Source organism: Brassica napus, chromosome A6, assembly GCF_020379485.1.
Source record: "Brassica napus cultivar Da-Ae chromosome A6, Da-Ae, whole genome shotgun sequence".
NCBI classification, from domain to species: domain Eukaryota; kingdom Viridiplantae; phylum Streptophyta; class Magnoliopsida; order Brassicales; family Brassicaceae; genus Brassica; species Brassica napus.
The window spans coordinates 17,016,598-17,035,017 of record NC_063439.1 but is presented as its reverse complement, the minus strand read 5'-3'; the positions used below and the strand labels follow the sequence as shown (position 1 = coordinate 17,035,017).

Below are 18,420 nucleotides of genomic sequence, written 5' to 3'. Positions count from 1 at the left end.
TTTTCGCGAAAAAGTGCATTTTTATAGTTTTGGTGGAAAATAGGTTTTATGGGTTTGGCTGAAAAATACGTTTTTGCGGTTTAGATGGGAAAAATGTGTTTTCAAGTTTTGGCGGGAAAAGTGTTTTTGACGGGAAAAGTTTTTTTCACGATTTTGGCGGTAATTTTTTTTTTTTTTTTTTGCGATTTTGGCGGGAAAATCATTTTTGCGGTTTTGGCGGGAAAATACATTTTTTCTGGTTTTGGTGGGAAAATACATTTTCCGGTTTTGGCGGGAAAATGCGCTTTTCCGGTTTTGGCGGGAAAATACATTTTTTCCGTTTTTGGTGGAAAAATACATTTTCCCGTTTTGGCGGTTAAATACATTTTTCCGGTTTTGGCGGTTAAATACAATTTTCTGGTTTTGGCGGGAAAATACATTTTTCCGGTTTTGGCGAGAAAATACATTTTTCGGTTTTGGCGGGAAAATGCGTTTTTCAGTTTTAGCAAGAAAATGCGTTTTTCCGGTTTTAGCGGGAAAATACGTTTTTCTGGTTTTGGCGGGAAAATTTCATTTTCCGGTTTTGGCGGTAAAATTCCGTTTTTCAGTTTTGGGGGGGGGGGAATGCGTTTTTTCCGGTTTTCGCAGGAAAAATTCTGTTTTCCGGTTTTGGCGGAAAAATTATGTTTTCCGGTTTTTGCGGAAAAATTCTGTTTTCCGGATTTGGCAGGAAAATTCCATTTTCCGGTTTTGGCGGGAAAATTCTGTTTTCCGGTTTTGGCGAGAAAATTGTGTTTTTCGGTTTTGGCGAGAAAATGCGTTTTCCGGTTTTGGCGGGAAAATGCTTTTTGCAGTTTTGGCCGGAAAATGCTTTTTGGAGTTTTGGCGGGAATATGCGTTTTTGGGTTTAGCGGGAAAATGTGTTTTTTCGGTTTTCGTTGAAAAGTACGGTTTTACTTGTTTAGCCGAAAAATGTGTTTTATGAAAATGTGTGTTTTATGTTTTTTAGCAGAAAAACGCATCTTGCGGTTTTGGCGGGAAAGTGTGTTTTTCAGTTTTTGCGAGAAAATGCATTTTTTAGTTATAGGGGAAAAATGTATATGCAAAAAAATAGAATTTACGGTTTGAAAATAATATTTTGATTTTAAAAGATCATTTTTGTCATTTATCATTTTGGACTGAAGTAGATGCATCTGCATCTAGATGCATCTGCATCTAGATGCACCATCAAGACTCACCTTCATTTAAGTGAGAATTTGATATGAGTTTTTAAAAATTCAGCTGGATGATCCATTTGGATATAACATTATAATGCATAAAACGAACATCAATTTGCATTTTCACCCAGATGGATCACCTGGGTGAGCAAACGAACAGGGCCTTAGAAAATTATTTTCATTATAGTTGTAAGTTTGTTTTTTAAACTTGTCTTATGCCCCTAAAACACTTTGCACGACACTGGTTCTTGATGAACAAAAACTCTCTACCGAATATGTATACAACATTTTTTATATTTTTATTTTGTTAGCTGGGAAGAGTTTGGGTATTTAACCCCAATCTCTTATGGGAAATTGCACCCAGTAGACACAAAAAAAAACAAATTTCACTAACTAACTAAAAACACCCCTTCTCTCCTACTTTCTCTTCCTATCTCTCTCTACTCTCTCTCTCTAAAAATCTAATTTCACTTTTTTTTGGCTATTTAGCAAATAAGCCCATCTCTTATTTGGTCTAGAGCTAGCCTTCGCTGGTACCATTTATGTCGTAAAACACTTTTTTTACAAGGTTTCCAATCACTATAAAAAAAAGAAAATTGTCAATTAAATCACCAACTTTCAAATTTGGTTGAGAAAAAATATGAATTTTCTAGTGGGTCATTTAAAGAATCAACTTATTTTGACTATCCGTTTTAACATTCAACTTATTTTGACTAAGCCATTTTTAAAACACCGTTAAAATGGTTAACATATTGAGTTAACGAGATTAATCTCCGTTTCTAATCTCTGTCAAATCCATACGAAGTCGTTTTTGAAATACTATTAAAAACATTTTTCAAAGAACCCAAAGCCTCAATCATATCAAAGGTAAACCACTAGACTACTTACAATTTCATTAACTAGTGGTAGATACTAATAGTTATTATTAAACCCTCAAATTGTTTCTTCTCCAACATAAACCCCTAAATAGTTTTTGGATCTAATAAACCCTAATAAATTTCTTCTCAAAACCTAAATCTGTAATTTGTAACTGTATTCTATCACTTATCCAATCTACGATTCAAAACCATTGATGTAAAAACTTGAAAACTCAAGTGGCTGGAGCTCTCTCAATACAGTTATTACACACTTCTCTGTAGAAACTTAAAAACTCACTTCATCAAATTGCTTATTCTAGGACGCGGACAAGAAAGGGCTGTCGATAATAGGAGGAGAATAGCATATCATATCAAGTTGTTTCTTCTGCTATTAGTATATACCACTAGTTAATAAAATGGTGTAAGTAGTCTAGTGGTTTACCTTTCTTATGATTGAGGCATTCGACTCGGGTTCGAATCCCTTGAAAAACGTTTAAAAATAAAATTCAAAATGATTAACTATTTTAACGGCGTTTAAAAATGGCTTGTTAAAACGACTAGTATAAGTTGAAACTTTAAAGTCCCATATAAAAACAACACCAGCACTTAGAAAATAATGCTTAAACTAACTCGTCACTTACGTCCGGTGGTAGGTATACAACACTTAGACTGATTTGCAATAGAAGTTCCAATACTCAGAAAATAATGATGTGTTCAGTGTTCAGAACAAAAATTTAGGAATGATTGTTTCTATTCTAGTTTAGTAGGCATTATCTATTACAAATGTCATCAGTTACGTTTTGAGATATGGTTTTCCATTAAGAGAATTCAACCACTAGTCTACATTATATTGTGGGGCCATTAGGAACTTGGATTAACTGAAACTATTTCCTCAAAGTTTGTATTGAAATTTAAAACATGAAGATAATTTTTTAGTTTGTAGATCTTCTTAGGGTTTAGTCTAGAATTGGACACCCTAGTTTTCGTGGAACAAAAGCAGACGCATAAATAATGATATTTTGACTTCGGAACAAAAATAGAGTCAAAGATCAAGAAAAGTTCTTTTAGCGGTTCCCTATCCTCTGCTTTTTGAAGACCCTAAACAATTAAGTCTGAATAAATCACAAGATTCGTGACAAGTAGCGTCACTCTCAAGACATTATGAAGTGAGGACCAAGATGTAGCTACCACTCGTCCCAACAACTTCCCATCATTATCATTCCTGTCCCGATCTGGAATAATTGAATACTGTATGCTCCATTTTGGTTTTTGATCATTTAACAGTTCATTTTGCGTTTGAACATTTCTGAAGAATTGTAAATCAACAATATACACTTGGTTTGATATATAGATTTTTCAGAGGTTAAAATTAGGAAGGAGCACAACAAAACAGTCCGAATTAAAAAAAAAAAATTGCTTTGGTCCTAAAGAATTAGACACCATATATTAGCTTCGTGAAGCAAAAACAGAAGCATAAAACGTCATCAAATAGCATCTGTAATTTTGGAGCACCAATCTTAAAGGAAGCTATACAATTAACTCGGACGAAACCAAAGAAACAAAATGAAAAAAAAGAAGAACGATCACAAAGTTTCAAGACAAGTAGAGGGGCCACAGCAAAAGACAGAACCGCAAGAAAAACCAGTAAACTAATGCTAATTAGTACTGATCAAACCCTCGTTTGGTAAGGAAACTGCTTAGCATTACGGTCTTAATCCAATTTGATTCTATCTTTCTCTTCTTCTTGCTTCTTTGGTGCTGCCGGAAAATATTTGATTCCGGTAAGGTCACCTGCTTTGCTTATAACCTGTCATAACACAGAGAGTATCTATAAGCACAGTCCCTTTATTATGTTCTTTTTGTAGACTTTTGGGGTTAGACTCAAATCAAATATTTCTTTACTATGCCTGAGAATTTGTTAAGGCTTCATCAATTGTATAGTAAATGATATTAGGAGAGCACGCGAGTGAACTCAAAGAAAGATATTTTCTTTTACCTTTAGAGCTTTGATAAGATCTTCTCTTGAGTGAGATGCGGATATGCAAATACGAGCCCTGGCTAGCAATAGAGGCGTAGCTGGGAAACCAACAACCACAACTGCGACCTGTTCACAGTTTTAAACGTACATTGAAGAGGTGAGAGTCTCTTTTGCGTAATAAAAGCAAATGAGATACTGGAAGAAAGACAAGAGTCCTGTCTGTATTTACGTTTTCTCGCAAGCATTCCCTTGAGAAGGCTGGGATTTTTGCTGGATTGTAAAGCATTATTGGCATGACTGGGGAATCATTGTCTCCAAGGACCTCAAATCCCATCTTCTGCAACTCAGCCCTGAAAAAGTTGCTGTTCTCCCTTATCCTTGCTAACTTTTGCGCACCTGCCCCAGATTTTTTAGAAGAATTTTGAGACTACATAACTTGAGATTATGAAGCTCAGAAAACAATAGAGAGGTACCTCTGTTTGAACCGTCCTCTCCAAGGATAACTTTTATGGCTGATATGATTTGTTGCGCTGAAGGAGTTGAGATTGATGTTGCGTAAAGGTGAGCCGGGCAATGGTACTTCAAATATTGGATGAGCTCCTACCGAAATTGAAAGCACAAAATATGATATAAGCCCTTGGTTGGTTTTGAGATAAACTGCACTACTTGCCTAGACAAAAATAAATGGTCTGTTGTGTAGGATTAGGGCCTTAGTAGAAGCTCTTTCCTCATCTTTGACAAGGGTCATTATAAGAGATCTTTACATAATTGCAAAAGAAAGGTATATAATTTGCTAACCTTGGATCCGGCAATATAGCCACCACAAGATCCGAAAGATTTGGTAAAAGTCCCCATCATAATGTCCACATCAGCTGTGTCAACTCCGAGAAGTTCGCAAACACCCCTGCCTGTTTTTCCAATTGCTCCAATGCTGTGAGCTTCATCCAAGTAAACATAAGCCTGCAACAAGGATATACAAGAACAACTGAAGTTACACACCAGACAAACAAACTAGACTAGAATATTTTGAAGTCGCAAAGAAAGGATGGTTAAGTAGATCGAATTCCTTAACCTCCACAAATATGGAACATTAAAGAAAGTGTATCTCACCTTATACTTCTTGCAAACTGAGACAATCTCGGGCAGTTGACAAATCTCCCCTTCCATGCTGTAAATACCCTCAACAACAACAATAATTTTCTTCCAGGGTCTGTGTGTCCTAGGTTGTCCCTCAGCGATTTGTTCTTTCAATACTCTTTCCAAATGAGCAGGTGCTGAAAAGCAATCAACCAAGTTTACATGGATGGATAACAAAAACCTGGAAAGAGAAGCATAAGAAAAGCCTACTGTTGTGTTGGAAAACGCGGATAGTGGCTCCTGAACCTCGAGCACCGTTTACAATTGAAGTATGGTTCAAAGAATCGCTTATTATCAACCCTCCCTGCATAGGACAAAGATGCCACTAAAACATAGGTCTTTGGGAGTAGCATCCATGGGCGTTCATCACAACGTACCTTTCCAATCAAGACAGGAATGATAGCGGAGTTTGTTGCGAAGCCCATACCAGTGACAATAGCAGCAGGTTTCCCCACATACTTGGCAACACATTCTTCAAGTTCTGCATGCACAGATGTGGTCCCTGATGGCAGAAACGAAACGGATGTCAGAATACAAAAACAGAGAAGAGAGATTGTTCTGTCTTGACCTGCGTCAACGCGAGAGCTGCATGTACTAGCTGAAAACTTCTTCAAGGACTCAATAACGCGAGGAGTGCAATACTCATCGAAAGAACCGAACCCAAGATAGTTGTAAGAGCCCAAATTGAGGCACCTTGTGCTCTTTGTTGTTCGCCTGGAACCACCAAAAAGGAAAGGTTAAACCTTTAGAATAGAAGGAGAGGGAAGGGGATAGAGACACTCACTTGAGGGTCTTGTTGTTGTCATTAGAGTACCTCTCGATAACATCAACCCAAGAATCAGGAGCACTTGAGATGGGCCGATTAAAACAATCCTTTATTCACACAAACAAACATTAGGAATCATAAACAAAATGTTTTCTTTTTCATTTATCAATTAAGGAGACCTGAATACGGTGATACAATCGTCGGATGTAGAAATCCTCGTGAGCCAAGCAGATGGGGGCGTATCCGTGGAGATTGTTGGTGGAGCACCAATCGAAGATAAGGCGCGAGTAATCTCGAAGCTGCCCGAACGCGAAGAGCAAGCCGTAGCTGAAGTATGTCGATACGGCCGTCAGGTATGGGATCGTAATCATTTTTCTTCCCTTCTCCTTCTCCTTCTCTCTCTCTCTCTCTCAATCTCGGTTGTGATGAGATCTGGAAAAATCTGCGCCTTTCTCTTTCTCACGGGAGAGAGGAGAGAGAGATTTGAATTGGATCTCTTCCCCTTTCTTCTTCTAAAAAAAACAAAAGGATCCTTCGAATCTTACAAATAAAAATAAATAAAACTATTATTCCTTTGTCACTTTACTTGGACCAGAAAAAATTCTGAACCAGAACTTACCAAAACAAAACCTCAATTATAATCCAATCCCAACTTTTAATCGATACATGTAGGATCTGGTAAAATATCCGGACACGAAAAACCCAAACCGAATCTAACCTACTAAATTCGAATCAAAATTGGTAAAAATACTCAAATGGTTTTAATATCCGAAGAGCTGGATCAGATTTTTACCCGAACTGAAAAATTTTAGATACCATAAAATATCTGAATTACAACTATGTATTTAAATATTCTAAATATTTAAAAATATTTGAAATTATCCAAAGTACAGCTAACAGTTCTACTTGTTTAACGATTTGAAAGAAATAATATTGTATTTTTCATAAACTAAAGAACTCTTAGGAAGTGTTATTAGTTTATACTAGGTCGTATTCCGCGCTACGCGCGGATAATTGATATTTTTTTTTATTGTGATAATTTATATGTTTGTAGTGAGTAGAATATAAATTTAAAGGTGGACACTTCGATTATTTTATCGGTTCAGTTTGGATTCGGTTAATACGGTTCTATAATTTTTTACCAACTGAAGTAAACCAAAATTAGTTTGGTCTGGATCGATTTCGGTTTGGTTTGTATTCTGTTCAGTTTGTATTCGTCTAGATTTGTGTTTAGGTTTGGTTTAATCAGGTTCCCTTAGTTTAATTTAAGAGAAATATGTCTTAAAACATAAATGTTTGGTCATGAAATCATTAGGTTGGTGACTATGAAAAGATAAACTATGTAAACTAAATCCAATATAAATTAAATTAAAAACTTTAAAATGCACAAAAAGTTTATAATAACATAATCAAATCAAAGTTAACTGAGTAAACAGAAAATTAATAAAAAAATCATTAATAATGCTTTTTAAAAATAAACTATGTAAATTAAATATAATATAAAACTGAAACAAAAATTTAAAAAAACCACACAAAAAATTATAAGAACACAATTAAACCAAAATTAACTAAAGTGCATAGAAAATTAAAAACCCCAACATAGTTAATAAAATTAACAATGACTTTAGTTTTAGGATTTTAGTATATTGTATACTGCTACTATCTTTAATTCAAATAATAATAAAAAATACATTGGTTTTTCGATTCGGTTTTACTTGGTTCGGTGTGTTCGGGTTGGAAACATCTTTATCCAAACTATTTGATAATAGATTTTGGCTTGGTTTGGATCGGTTTCTGTTTGGTTCGATTTTTTTGTCCACCCATAGATATAATATATGAAATGAAACATGTTCTGATTTTTGTTGTTTGAATGCTGCATATAATTTTTTTTCTCGCACTTTTGTTATAAAAATTTTCTTATTTGATACAAATACCAAAACTGAGTTTAGAATACATAGACAATTCATCAGACGTCAGGAAATTGTCCTTAACTGTGTTTCCTTGATTATAATCTTATTACCATCTTAAATCTTCTTATTAGTTGGTCTAACCTCTAACCCATCTATTGTACTTTACTCTTATTCTTCCTTTGAAATTTTGGATGATTTTTATTGTTTTGTCAAAATAAAACCGTGTGATAATGAAGGAAGTAATTACTTTTATATAAATAAGAATTATTAATTAGTATGTATTAAACCTTTAATTTTTTTTTTAAAATATATTATGGAGATAATGGTTGTTACCACGATAACTTTTTTTAAAATTAAATTTATTGATAAAAATATGGACCCTTTACAAAAGAATGAAAGAATTGTTTATGAACTAATTAATCTTGTTCTATGGTTGTTTATGAACTAATCTAAATATGGACAACTTTATATATCCAATTACTCATACTTCGCAGCTCCTTGAACAAAGATGGTTGGTCAGTCTCAAAGTTTAAGCTTCACATCTCCATGGTTTTGTTGAAACTTTTGTTGCAGACCACAATTTACCACATTTGGAGAGAAAGGAATGGGAGGCGTCATCAGCAAAGCAGAGTTACCACTGATCATATGCGACGGCGCATTGATAAGGCAGTGAGAAACAAAATCTCTTCACTCAAATACAGATTCGATCACAAATATGGAGGATTACTCAGCCGTTGGTTCCAGCTTAGTATGTGAAAAAGAAGTGGTTCATACATAAAGATAGTAAAGTAGCCATACTTATGTAAATAACATTCTTTGCTTGATCAATGAATTTGATATTTCATCAAAAAAAAAAAATCATCGAAGAGGTTAAGGAATAACCTTATTTGTTTTAAATTTTAAGCTTGCTATTTTTTTTAAAGGTTCCAAGCTTGCTTCTTAAAAAGCAATCAAAATATTTAAAAATTAAAACAATTCGTTTGGGAGATTGGATTAAGTATTTTTAAAAGTGACTTCCTAACCTCTAAATCTCTAATGTCGGGAAGAAGTTAATTATGCATCAAAGTTGACTATAAAAAATTGCTACAATTGCAAAGGATTTTCAGAATGGTTATAGGTACTTCTATAGTCATTCCTAGTTGTGAGCTATCACCAAGTTACTCTATGTACTTTATTTAGGTATATATGCTTTTTTTTTTTGTCATTATAGAGTTTTGAAAAAACATAGCACCATCAAATTAAATATGTTTTGAATATTAGTCTTATATCCAAATGTAAACAAAGTCAATACATTTTTTTTGTTATTATTTCCTATAATATTTTAGCTACTACTATATTTAATCTTGAAAGTTTTATTAAATCTTAAATATTTTTCAACTTTCAAAATAATACAAATGAAGATAGTAAAATGCACAAATTTCACATATTTACTAAATAGTATTTACGATTAAACAAAAAAATATTATTGTATGTATTTCAATGTTAGTTGGACTCTACATATTTTGTAATATTTGCTTAGCAAATTGTATATATTTAAAATTTTAGTTGGCTAATACTGCAGTGATGAAAAGAAAATCATCATTATTTGTTATGTCTGTTATCATTAATTAATGATTTTTAATTACTTAAAAGGTATGCACATCTTCTTTATTTGTCTCTTATTTAATTGATAAAACAATTTAATAAATTTAGAGTTAAGGAAATATTTTACTCATGCCCTTTTTCTTTACAATGTGCATTATTTTACATTGGTTAACTCTGTGACAACTTTGAGAACTACATAATTTGACCTTTTCAATAGCTTCTCTATCAATATTTTTCTCATCTGGTATCCTCATTTATAGTCATATACATTAGAGAAAAATCATTTCATATTTCTTCTTTGAAATGATTAAAGCTTGTGGTCGAGGCCTATACTATTACATTGTAATAAGTAATAACTAATAACCATCTGTCACTCCTTCCCCATCAGCACAATTTCCTTTGGCAACGTCTGAACCATCATAGATCTTGTTAACTTTCAGAAACTTTATTCGCAGCTGCTGCTCCGAGACGGTAATGTTCAGCTCTTGACTAATGAGCTGTCCCAAGATCGATGCTCCGATGGTTTTAGCCATGGCTGCTTTAGGCATCAGCACAGAGTTTCCGAGCATAGGTATGAAAGGCACAACAGCATGGACCGCCACAAACCATGAACTTGAAAAATTGACGGTGTGTTCTCTACAAACACCAGGAGGCACGTCTGAAGCCATCCACATGAGAGCAATCAAGAAAATCTTTGGAGGTAAAGGCTGAAGGCGAAGGCTTTTGACAAACACCGTTTTAGAAAGCACAACTCTTGGAGCTACTACAGGAGCAGAACATCCGAATTTCATATCAGCTTTAAATTTCATGATTATAGAGTAGCTATTTTAACACTCTGATGGACAAGTCTTGTCTCAAACAAAACAACAATGTATTAACATTAAGTAACATTGTAGGCATCAGACACAGAGAAGAATCAAAGTTGTCATGTTAGTTAAACTTAAAATCATAGATCTTGCTGGTTTACAGTAAACTGTAAACATGGTACCTGTTGAAATGGTGTGTCATCCGGTTGAAAATACTCCAAGATGCACGTTGTGGCTCGAGATAACAGAAGATGGCACATTTCCCTGCTGTCACATTGGACGTCTTACAGCCACATGTATTTCTCCATTCTCACCCTTACATAAGAGTTAGATATTTCACATCAATGAAACAAACATATATACCTGAAGTGAAGAACATCATGATGAAACCAGCCTCTTGGAGCTGATGAACACGCTTCATTCACTTTGAAGCAAATGACTTTGTGTTGTCATAACAACTTCAAAAACATCAACCACCACAGAAGTCCTAAAAGATTCACTGAACTGAAGGAAAAAATGTACTAATAATATGTTTCATATACCTCAAAATATGTCTGAAACGCCACTCATGAGATGAGACTCGAGATGAGACTGAACCTCTATTTCTCTTTTGAGATGATGTTCAACTTGAATTTGGTGAAGCAGGGTATTGGAAAGAATCTTGTTTCATATTTGCATATATGTGTGAGAATTTGGTTGGAAAAACAATGAACAGATTTGAACAAAGGTTAAATTGTGTTTGTATAACATGAACAACAAACTCCAACAAAGATAGGGAATGAATGAAAGTTATACTGACCTGCCTTTACCTAGCAAGACATAACATAACAAAATTTTCATCGCCCAAGAGGCTTGGCAAAATCACTCAGATTTCATCTCTCTTGTGCAGCTGCAGAAGCATCTGAAGTTCCTAATGATCAAAAGCCAATAAAAATGATTGATATATAGTTTTGGTTTTGGACAAATACAATAAGATTGAGGTTATGACTTATGAGAGAAAACTATATTCTCTCAAAGTCGAGCATATTAAGGGAACCTAAATCAAGTTATACCTTTAGGCTACGATCACCACCAACGATTCTGATTGTCATAAAGAAAATGTAACCTCTATGTACTTTTAGCCTTCTTTTGACCGTGAGAATCTTTCCACTGTTGCTCCCACCAGCATCGGCGACTCCGTCATCATGGGTCAGCATCGTTTCTGTCGGAAGCAGAGGTCCCATAAATTTCCACCTTAGAGCTGCTTCTTTCGAACATCTTCTTGCATATCCTCTTCCATTCAACTCTATTTCTCTGCCGTCTAGATCTCGTCTCCGTTTTCGTAAATTGCTAAACTGATTTTCACATAAACATCTTAATAAATCGAATTGTGAATGTAATAACTTGTGATTCAAAGGATTACGTCGTACCTGGGTTTATGATCAAACGATTCTATCATCAAGCTCAGCCTTAAACTCCAAATTAAAAAAATGGCATACACTTCGATTTCCAAAACCTGATGCAGTTGAACCAATTAGAGAAGAGACGGATGGACGCAAATACGGAGACGGAGTGAAGATACGAAGAGGATACGAAGAGGTAATCAAGAGAGAAGAAGTAAATAAGAAATTTTATGATATACGGTGGTGGGAGAAGTAGGCTGAAACTGGGCCTTTACGTATTTATCAATCTCAACTTAAGCTGACATTGCAGATTTAAATTTTCTGATTGGCTGATTATTTTTGATGACGTGGCACGCTCCCTGCTCACCATATCCGGCTTTTACTTTTAGTATTGTGATATTTTGATTGATTTAGAAATCCATGTAGTATTTATAAATCCAAGTAAACTATGCAGATTTTAAAAATTTTCGGATTAGTATTTACAAATCCGGAAGTTTTCCCTCGGATTTGAGTCTTTGTATTTTAAACAAAAAAATCCAAACAAATCCATTCAAAGCCATTAAAAATCAAATTTATTAGTAAATCTGTACGATAGAATAACACTTGATTTGATATAGAATTTATGAATCATTAAACCAATAACACATGATTTTAATACAGATTTGAAAATCATAGAACTAATAACACTAGATTTAATTCAGATTTTCAAATCCATTAAAATGCAAAAACAAGTACATACTAGGTGATTGTCCGTGATTACGCAAATATAATTACTTTTAAAAATTTAATATATAATATAATAGTTTTAACGTATTTTTGTCACTCTAAGATATATTTATATTTTACAGATTAAATGTAAAATTTATTTATTATATATCTTTCAAAATAAATATTTGATTTATTTGTTTACTTTCATTATTTTATTACTTTTTCATACATACAAGACTTTATAGTATATTATTTGTCTTTTTATCAACAACTAAATTAAAAATAGTTAGTATATGCTTCAATTTAATTACTTACAATATAATAAAATTTATATGTTGTGTAGTGTTTAAAATTTGTGGTTGTCTAACGCCAATTTATTATATTACATCCCTTATAAACCATAAATTTAATGTTTTCCTTTTTATCGCTTCATATAAATGGAACATATATTTATATAAAACCCATACATTTAAATATAAAACGAGTATACATTAAATACTATAAAATATGTTCAATTTACAATAAATGTATATTATAACTCTCTAATGATAAAATTTATTCTAAATAGAAATTTAAGTGAACTTGTTTTTTATTTTGTAAGATAAATGATTTATGAATTTTAAATTATACCATTTTTTGTATTTATTAACAACTACATTAATCAAAATCATTTAAAATAAGATAAGATAAATTTATATCAGATTAATCTTTATGATCATAACTTTGACCATATATTCATTTTTCGCTTTTGTTGAAAATTATATAAGATTACTCTAAATTGAAGATATAAAATATTCAGATGATTCTTATTCAATCAAATGTTTCATGTTAAATTTTATTATTGGGTGTGTTTGACAACATATTTGCCATAAATTGAGGGATATATTTTTCTTCATAACATATTTTGCATTGTTTGTTAACTTATACAAGTTTGTTTATGGTTTATTTTATTGGTTAGACAAATTAAATAAATAAATAAACAAAAAACATCGACCAATCAAATAAAAAAATCAATTGGAAAGTTTACCTATGAATGACACATGTGTAAAAGTAATTTTTATTCAAGCCAACTCATCAAGAAATTATATAAAAATTTGATACCTAAGTATAGTTTAAAAAATTTAATATGTATCTTAAATTTTTCATCATCTTTACATTTAGACCAAATCAATTAACAAAACATATAATAAACCATAAACCTATTTTAATCATTATTTTATTTGCAATCCTATCAACATCAATCTTTTATCAATATATGATAATTTAGTTAAAATACATAATATAATCTAAAAACATAGATTTCAAAAAATTAATAGAGAATATTCATAAGAATAAAAATGAGAAAAATACATTTAAGCTATTGTTTCCACTTTTCATCAAACTTATGCCAGCAAAAACATTTTTTATCAAGAAATGTTTTTTTCTTTTTTGGCCACCAAGCTAATGAGAAGAAACCACAACCACAAATTAATAAATAATCGAAACTAAACTTAAAAAGAATCAGTTTGAAAAACAAAAACTATCAAATTATAAAAAAAATAGTGAAAATACATATCATAACTTGAGCTTGATAAAAAATTTAGTCAACAAATAATAATTTACTGAAAATTATATAATAAAATGAAAAATACATTCAAAAAAAGTTGTTTCCTTTCACATATCCTTTATATACTAAAGCACAAGTCATTTGACAAATCAAAATTTGACATATGGAAAATACAAAATATTAAAAAAACAATTGATTTAAAAAAAAAAACCGATTCCTAAATTTCAGCACATAGATCCTAAATTTTCTAAGGATATTGCATCTACCCATGTTCAAAATCATATGACCTTGATTTTTCAAACTGTTTTCCTCTTCTATATGATTCTCTGATCTACTAATTATTCTTTGTTTTTTTCTGTTTCTTTCAATCTTCTCTATCAAAACAACATGTATTATCTCTTAAATTCCAGTTTTGACATCGACATGTTTCTTCCTGTCTTCTTTTTTATTCTCTGTACCAGATCAAAACTTTATTTATTCATTGTCTGAATAATATCAATCGACGAGATTTTAGATCAGTACAATGGAATTATAGGAAGATGTATGCTGGTATGGTATTTTTTAAAGAGATTCAATTTTAGATCACTATTCACTGCAGTATATAACTTATAAACTTCCTATATCAATTGATTTACATGCAGTGTAGGTCACAGTTTGGAGAGATGGGATGGATCACAATCAAAATTATTCACATGAAAAGGGACTAAATGGAGCATCATGTTTTAGCCTGGCAAAGAAGGTTTTGCCTGTTTTTCATTATGTACTTTTTTTTATTTGTTGATAAATATTTCCTTCATTGAATCAATTATTTTTCAGCATTCTCCTAAAACTATTGTTGGATGTATCACAGACCTTGCATCTCTGAATCCAAAGGTCAGTTTATGTTACTTAATTACTGCTAGATAATTAATTATAATTTAATAAAAAGCAAACTAAAGTTGGAAAATTTAATCTTCTAAATTTAACAAAGTATCAAAATAAGTAATGTGGGTTAATTTCAAATGTGTCCTTTTACAAAAAGATGTTTGGTAAACTAACATAAAATATAAATGCAACATTTATTTTCAACTGTAAAAAATAAAATAGCAAATTTATTAGATTCATCATACTTAAATTTACATAAATTAAATTATCTGTTATTATAAAATCATCACAAAAAATTTAAGGGATCAAATAAAGTATTTAAACTATATTTTATTTTTTGGTATTTTAAAATGTTTTGCAAACATGTATCCATTTATATTGATATATGTTTTATCCCTTCTTTTTTTCTTAATGGAGGAACCTCTACTATTTATGTGCCACTGTTCATATAATATTTTAAATAATAATTTATTCTGATTGAAAAATATGAAAATGATCAAAAAAATCTAAAAACAGTAAACTAACTTTGGTAGAGGGGTAATACTAGTTATTTTCAATCCAGGATAAAACCGTAGTGTTACGTCTGCTAGAACAACGCTTTTTCTATATTTGAGAACTGAACTTCTTGAAGTTGACTAAGTTATGCAGTATGTGCTCTGTATCCATCTCACTTTTTATTGATTTCCTACTCTCTGCTTTTCTATCTCGGTTTAAAATCTTCTTTTTTTGTAGTTGCAGATTTGCTTACAAAAGCAGCCACCATTGCACCAAATCTCACAACTAAGCTACCACCATCTTTTGCATCTACAGGTTCTTCTCTCTCTCTCTCTCTCTCTCTCTCTCTCTCTCTCTCTCTCTCTCTCTCTCTCTCTCTCTCTCTCTCTCTCTCTCTCTCTCTCTCTCTCTCTCTCTCTCTCTCTCTCTCTCAGCACCTGGATGGATGGATTGCTGACAACTCTTTCCTTCTCTTTTGTCTTTATTTGTGACTCACGCTTTCCGTTAATGATCTCTAATCATCATTATTTCTCTTTGTTGGATTCCTTCTACACAAAGGAAAATTTAATGGGTTTGGTTGGTAATAGCCAAACTTGAAGTTGGGCTATTAATATTAGTCTATGAAATTAATATTGGGCATTAGAAATCAGTAAAACACTATATAAAATTTCTTAACTTAATTTATGTAGTTAGACTTGACATAATTTTTTTTTTCAAGAAGACTCCTTAAACAAAAGAGAGAGGAAAAAATGAAGAAAACTTCATCGGATTTGTCAAGGCATGTTTAGAGAGATCCTGATCGGGTTGATATTTTGTGGGAAACGTTTTCAATCAGTGAGTTAAAATTTCAACGAAGAAATTTGGATTTCAACGGTTGGATCTTCTGTAGTCTGGGTTTTAGTGAAGATGGTCGTCACAGTTCTTTAGCAGTGATTCCTTAAGTGTTTGGGGGTAAATTCGATAGTGAGATCTTCTCTGATTGAATGAAACTTGGCAAAGGTGTTGTTGACTTGTTCATCTTGGATTCACTAAAAACAATCCACATTAATATCACATTGTTATAGCACATTTTACTGAACTGCTATCGTAGATGAGTTTGAATTTTCCGTACTATATAATAGCATTAAATAAACGCTATTATATAGAAAACCCAAAATATCAATTAATTAATACTATTTTGAAAATTAAGTGAACGGAAACATAAAACACTGATTCCGCCAATAATTAGCAGAAATTATACTTAAGCGCCAAAAACATTATTTAAATGGTTTCAGTAACGCTATCAAATACATATTATAACATTTTCTAAAAGATTCTTCATTAAGGGTAAAATCGTCAAATAAAAAAGACCAACTAAATTAATGCTAACTAAATAATATACACGCTTAATATCACGTTCCAGTTATCATTTAACTACCCACCTAAATTTGAAACACATGTATTATCGAAATACAACATCACATCACATCGCCATTCCTCTTATTTCATCACTCATTCTAATACATAAGGCATGCTAAGAGAGGAAATATGATGTTACACTTACTATTCCGCTTTACTTTATCAGCAACTAAAGTGTCTTGATTGAAACTCACTAAAGACACATGTAGGGGATGGATGATATTTTATATGTTGGTAAGTCATATACCCCTATACTATCCTAACCCTTAACATTATATAACGAAGCTCCAAAGTGATTTATGGAAACTCAAACGAAAGGAAACCTATCGAAACATCATTTAGTTTTTTGATAGTTGACATTGTTGAAAGAAACTACACTTACGTTTTTTTTTTTAATTTTACAACAAAGTATCATGTTATGGTGTGTTTAAGTGTATATTATATTTAAGTGCTATAGGATATATGTATTAATATATTTTCAAAAAATAAAAATATGATAAAATCCAAACTAACAGTATACGTTAACCTATCTACATAAACCCAATTTCAAAACACTATTTATGGAATATAATGCATGTCTTTTGCTTTTATTAGTTTTAATTTTTCATACCAAATTCAAACAGTAGCTTCACAAACACGAAGTTAATATCTAACAACAATATTTCTATTTGAACAGCTAACTAACTATATTTGTTATTTGAAGAACATAGTTTGTAACAATGTAGATACAAAATATATTAAGATCATTAAAGTAGTATATTCCAAGTAATATTCTGAACTAACCAAATATTCTCAATTCTCATCTCCTATTTTCCATTCGTGAGATCCCTTTCTAAACCACTTACCCATTCGCTATATATACAACCATTTTAACCTTATGTATAACACAAGAATCAGAACAATATCTCATACAGAATGTCTTCTAAAAAGAGTGTTGTCATATCTTTCTGAAATTAAGCTTCGGAACAACTTGGTGCATTCAAGTTAAGGTCATTCACACATGGAAGGAATTCAATGACAAATTTGGTGAAACATTGTAGATAATTTCTTCAAACAAAAAGGTTAACCAAATTCCATATACTATTTTTTGAAACTTTAAACCATAATATTGTTATTTTTAAATATCATGGAATTTTAATATTGTTAACTTTTAATGTTTGTTTCAGGGTGCTAAATTGTTATGCTCTTTGTAACATGCCGCTTTTGTGAATCCTTCTCTTTCTCTCGGAAGAAGTAATCCCACATCATTATGTACATTGTCTCTGACAAATGGAGTCTAAAAGGGCCTACAAATTTTACAGGTATTATCAAATGGATATCAAAAATTATAGAACAAGCAAAAACAATTAATTTTAGAAGATCAAACAAAGTAAAGATATGATCAACCAATAAATAATATTATCTTTTGAGATATGATCAATATATAAATAATCACTATATAATTCATATATCATTTTGGTAAAACTAAATTAATGTATATTATAAGAAAATATAAAGAGTAAAAATATGTTTAAATCAATGTTTCAAGACCCGATCCTGACATTAGACTAACTATTTTGGTCTATGGGTTATTGGGTTGACACCGGGTGAACCATAGATCAATAGTTCAATTAATTGTAATATATGATTATATATATCAATTTAAAAATACAAAAAATATGTTAAAAATAGTAAAGTTTTTAAATCAATTTTCGTTATTTTTTTTCATTTTACATAAATACAAAATAATAATTTAAACATTTTTTTGTGACAAGTTGGAGTTACGACATATAATAAAAATATTAAAATTAAAA

At 31.6% G+C, this 18,420-nt stretch overlaps 1 protein-coding gene and 1 long non-coding RNA gene across 6 annotated transcripts; both read right to left on the bottom strand.

Moving 5' to 3' along the window:
• Window positions 1-3,521: 3,521 nt before the first annotated feature.
• On the bottom strand, window positions 3,522-6,482 carry LOC125575800 (long chain base biosynthesis protein 2b-like). Of its 2 annotated transcripts, XM_048734886.1 has the most exons (11): window positions 6,114-6,482; window positions 5,953-6,041; window positions 5,737-5,882; window positions 5,546-5,670; window positions 5,379-5,472; window positions 5,142-5,305; window positions 4,830-4,991; window positions 4,505-4,631; window positions 4,261-4,427; window positions 4,050-4,157; window positions 3,522-3,860 (listed from the first exon to the last, which is right to left on the bottom strand). In XM_048734886.1, the coding sequence occupies exons 1-11, from the start codon at window positions 6,303-6,305 to the stop codon at window positions 3,765-3,767; spliced, it is 1,470 nt and encodes a 489-aa protein (XP_048590843.1). In that variant the 5' UTR covers window positions 6,306-6,482; the 3' UTR covers window positions 3,522-3,764. The 2 variants fall into 2 exon arrangements, with proteins under 2 accessions (XP_048590843.1, XP_048590842.1); XM_048734885.1 differs by having other exon boundaries at window positions 5,546-5,882; window positions 6,114-6,459.
• Window positions 6,483-9,618: 3,136 nt separating this feature from the next.
• On the bottom strand, window positions 9,619-11,883 carry LOC125575799. Of its 4 annotated transcripts, none has more exons than XR_007314383.1 (5): window positions 11,644-11,883; window positions 11,287-11,568; window positions 10,777-11,144; window positions 10,417-10,692; window positions 9,619-10,191 (listed from the first exon to the last, which is right to left on the bottom strand). It is a non-coding gene; the product is annotated as an uncharacterized LOC125575799 (long non-coding RNA). The 4 variants fall into 4 exon arrangements; XR_007314384.1 differs by having other exon boundaries at window positions 10,417-10,894; window positions 11,034-11,144; XR_007314382.1 differs by having other exon boundaries at window positions 10,417-11,144.
• Between the last annotated feature and the right edge of the window lie 6,537 nt (window positions 11,884-18,420).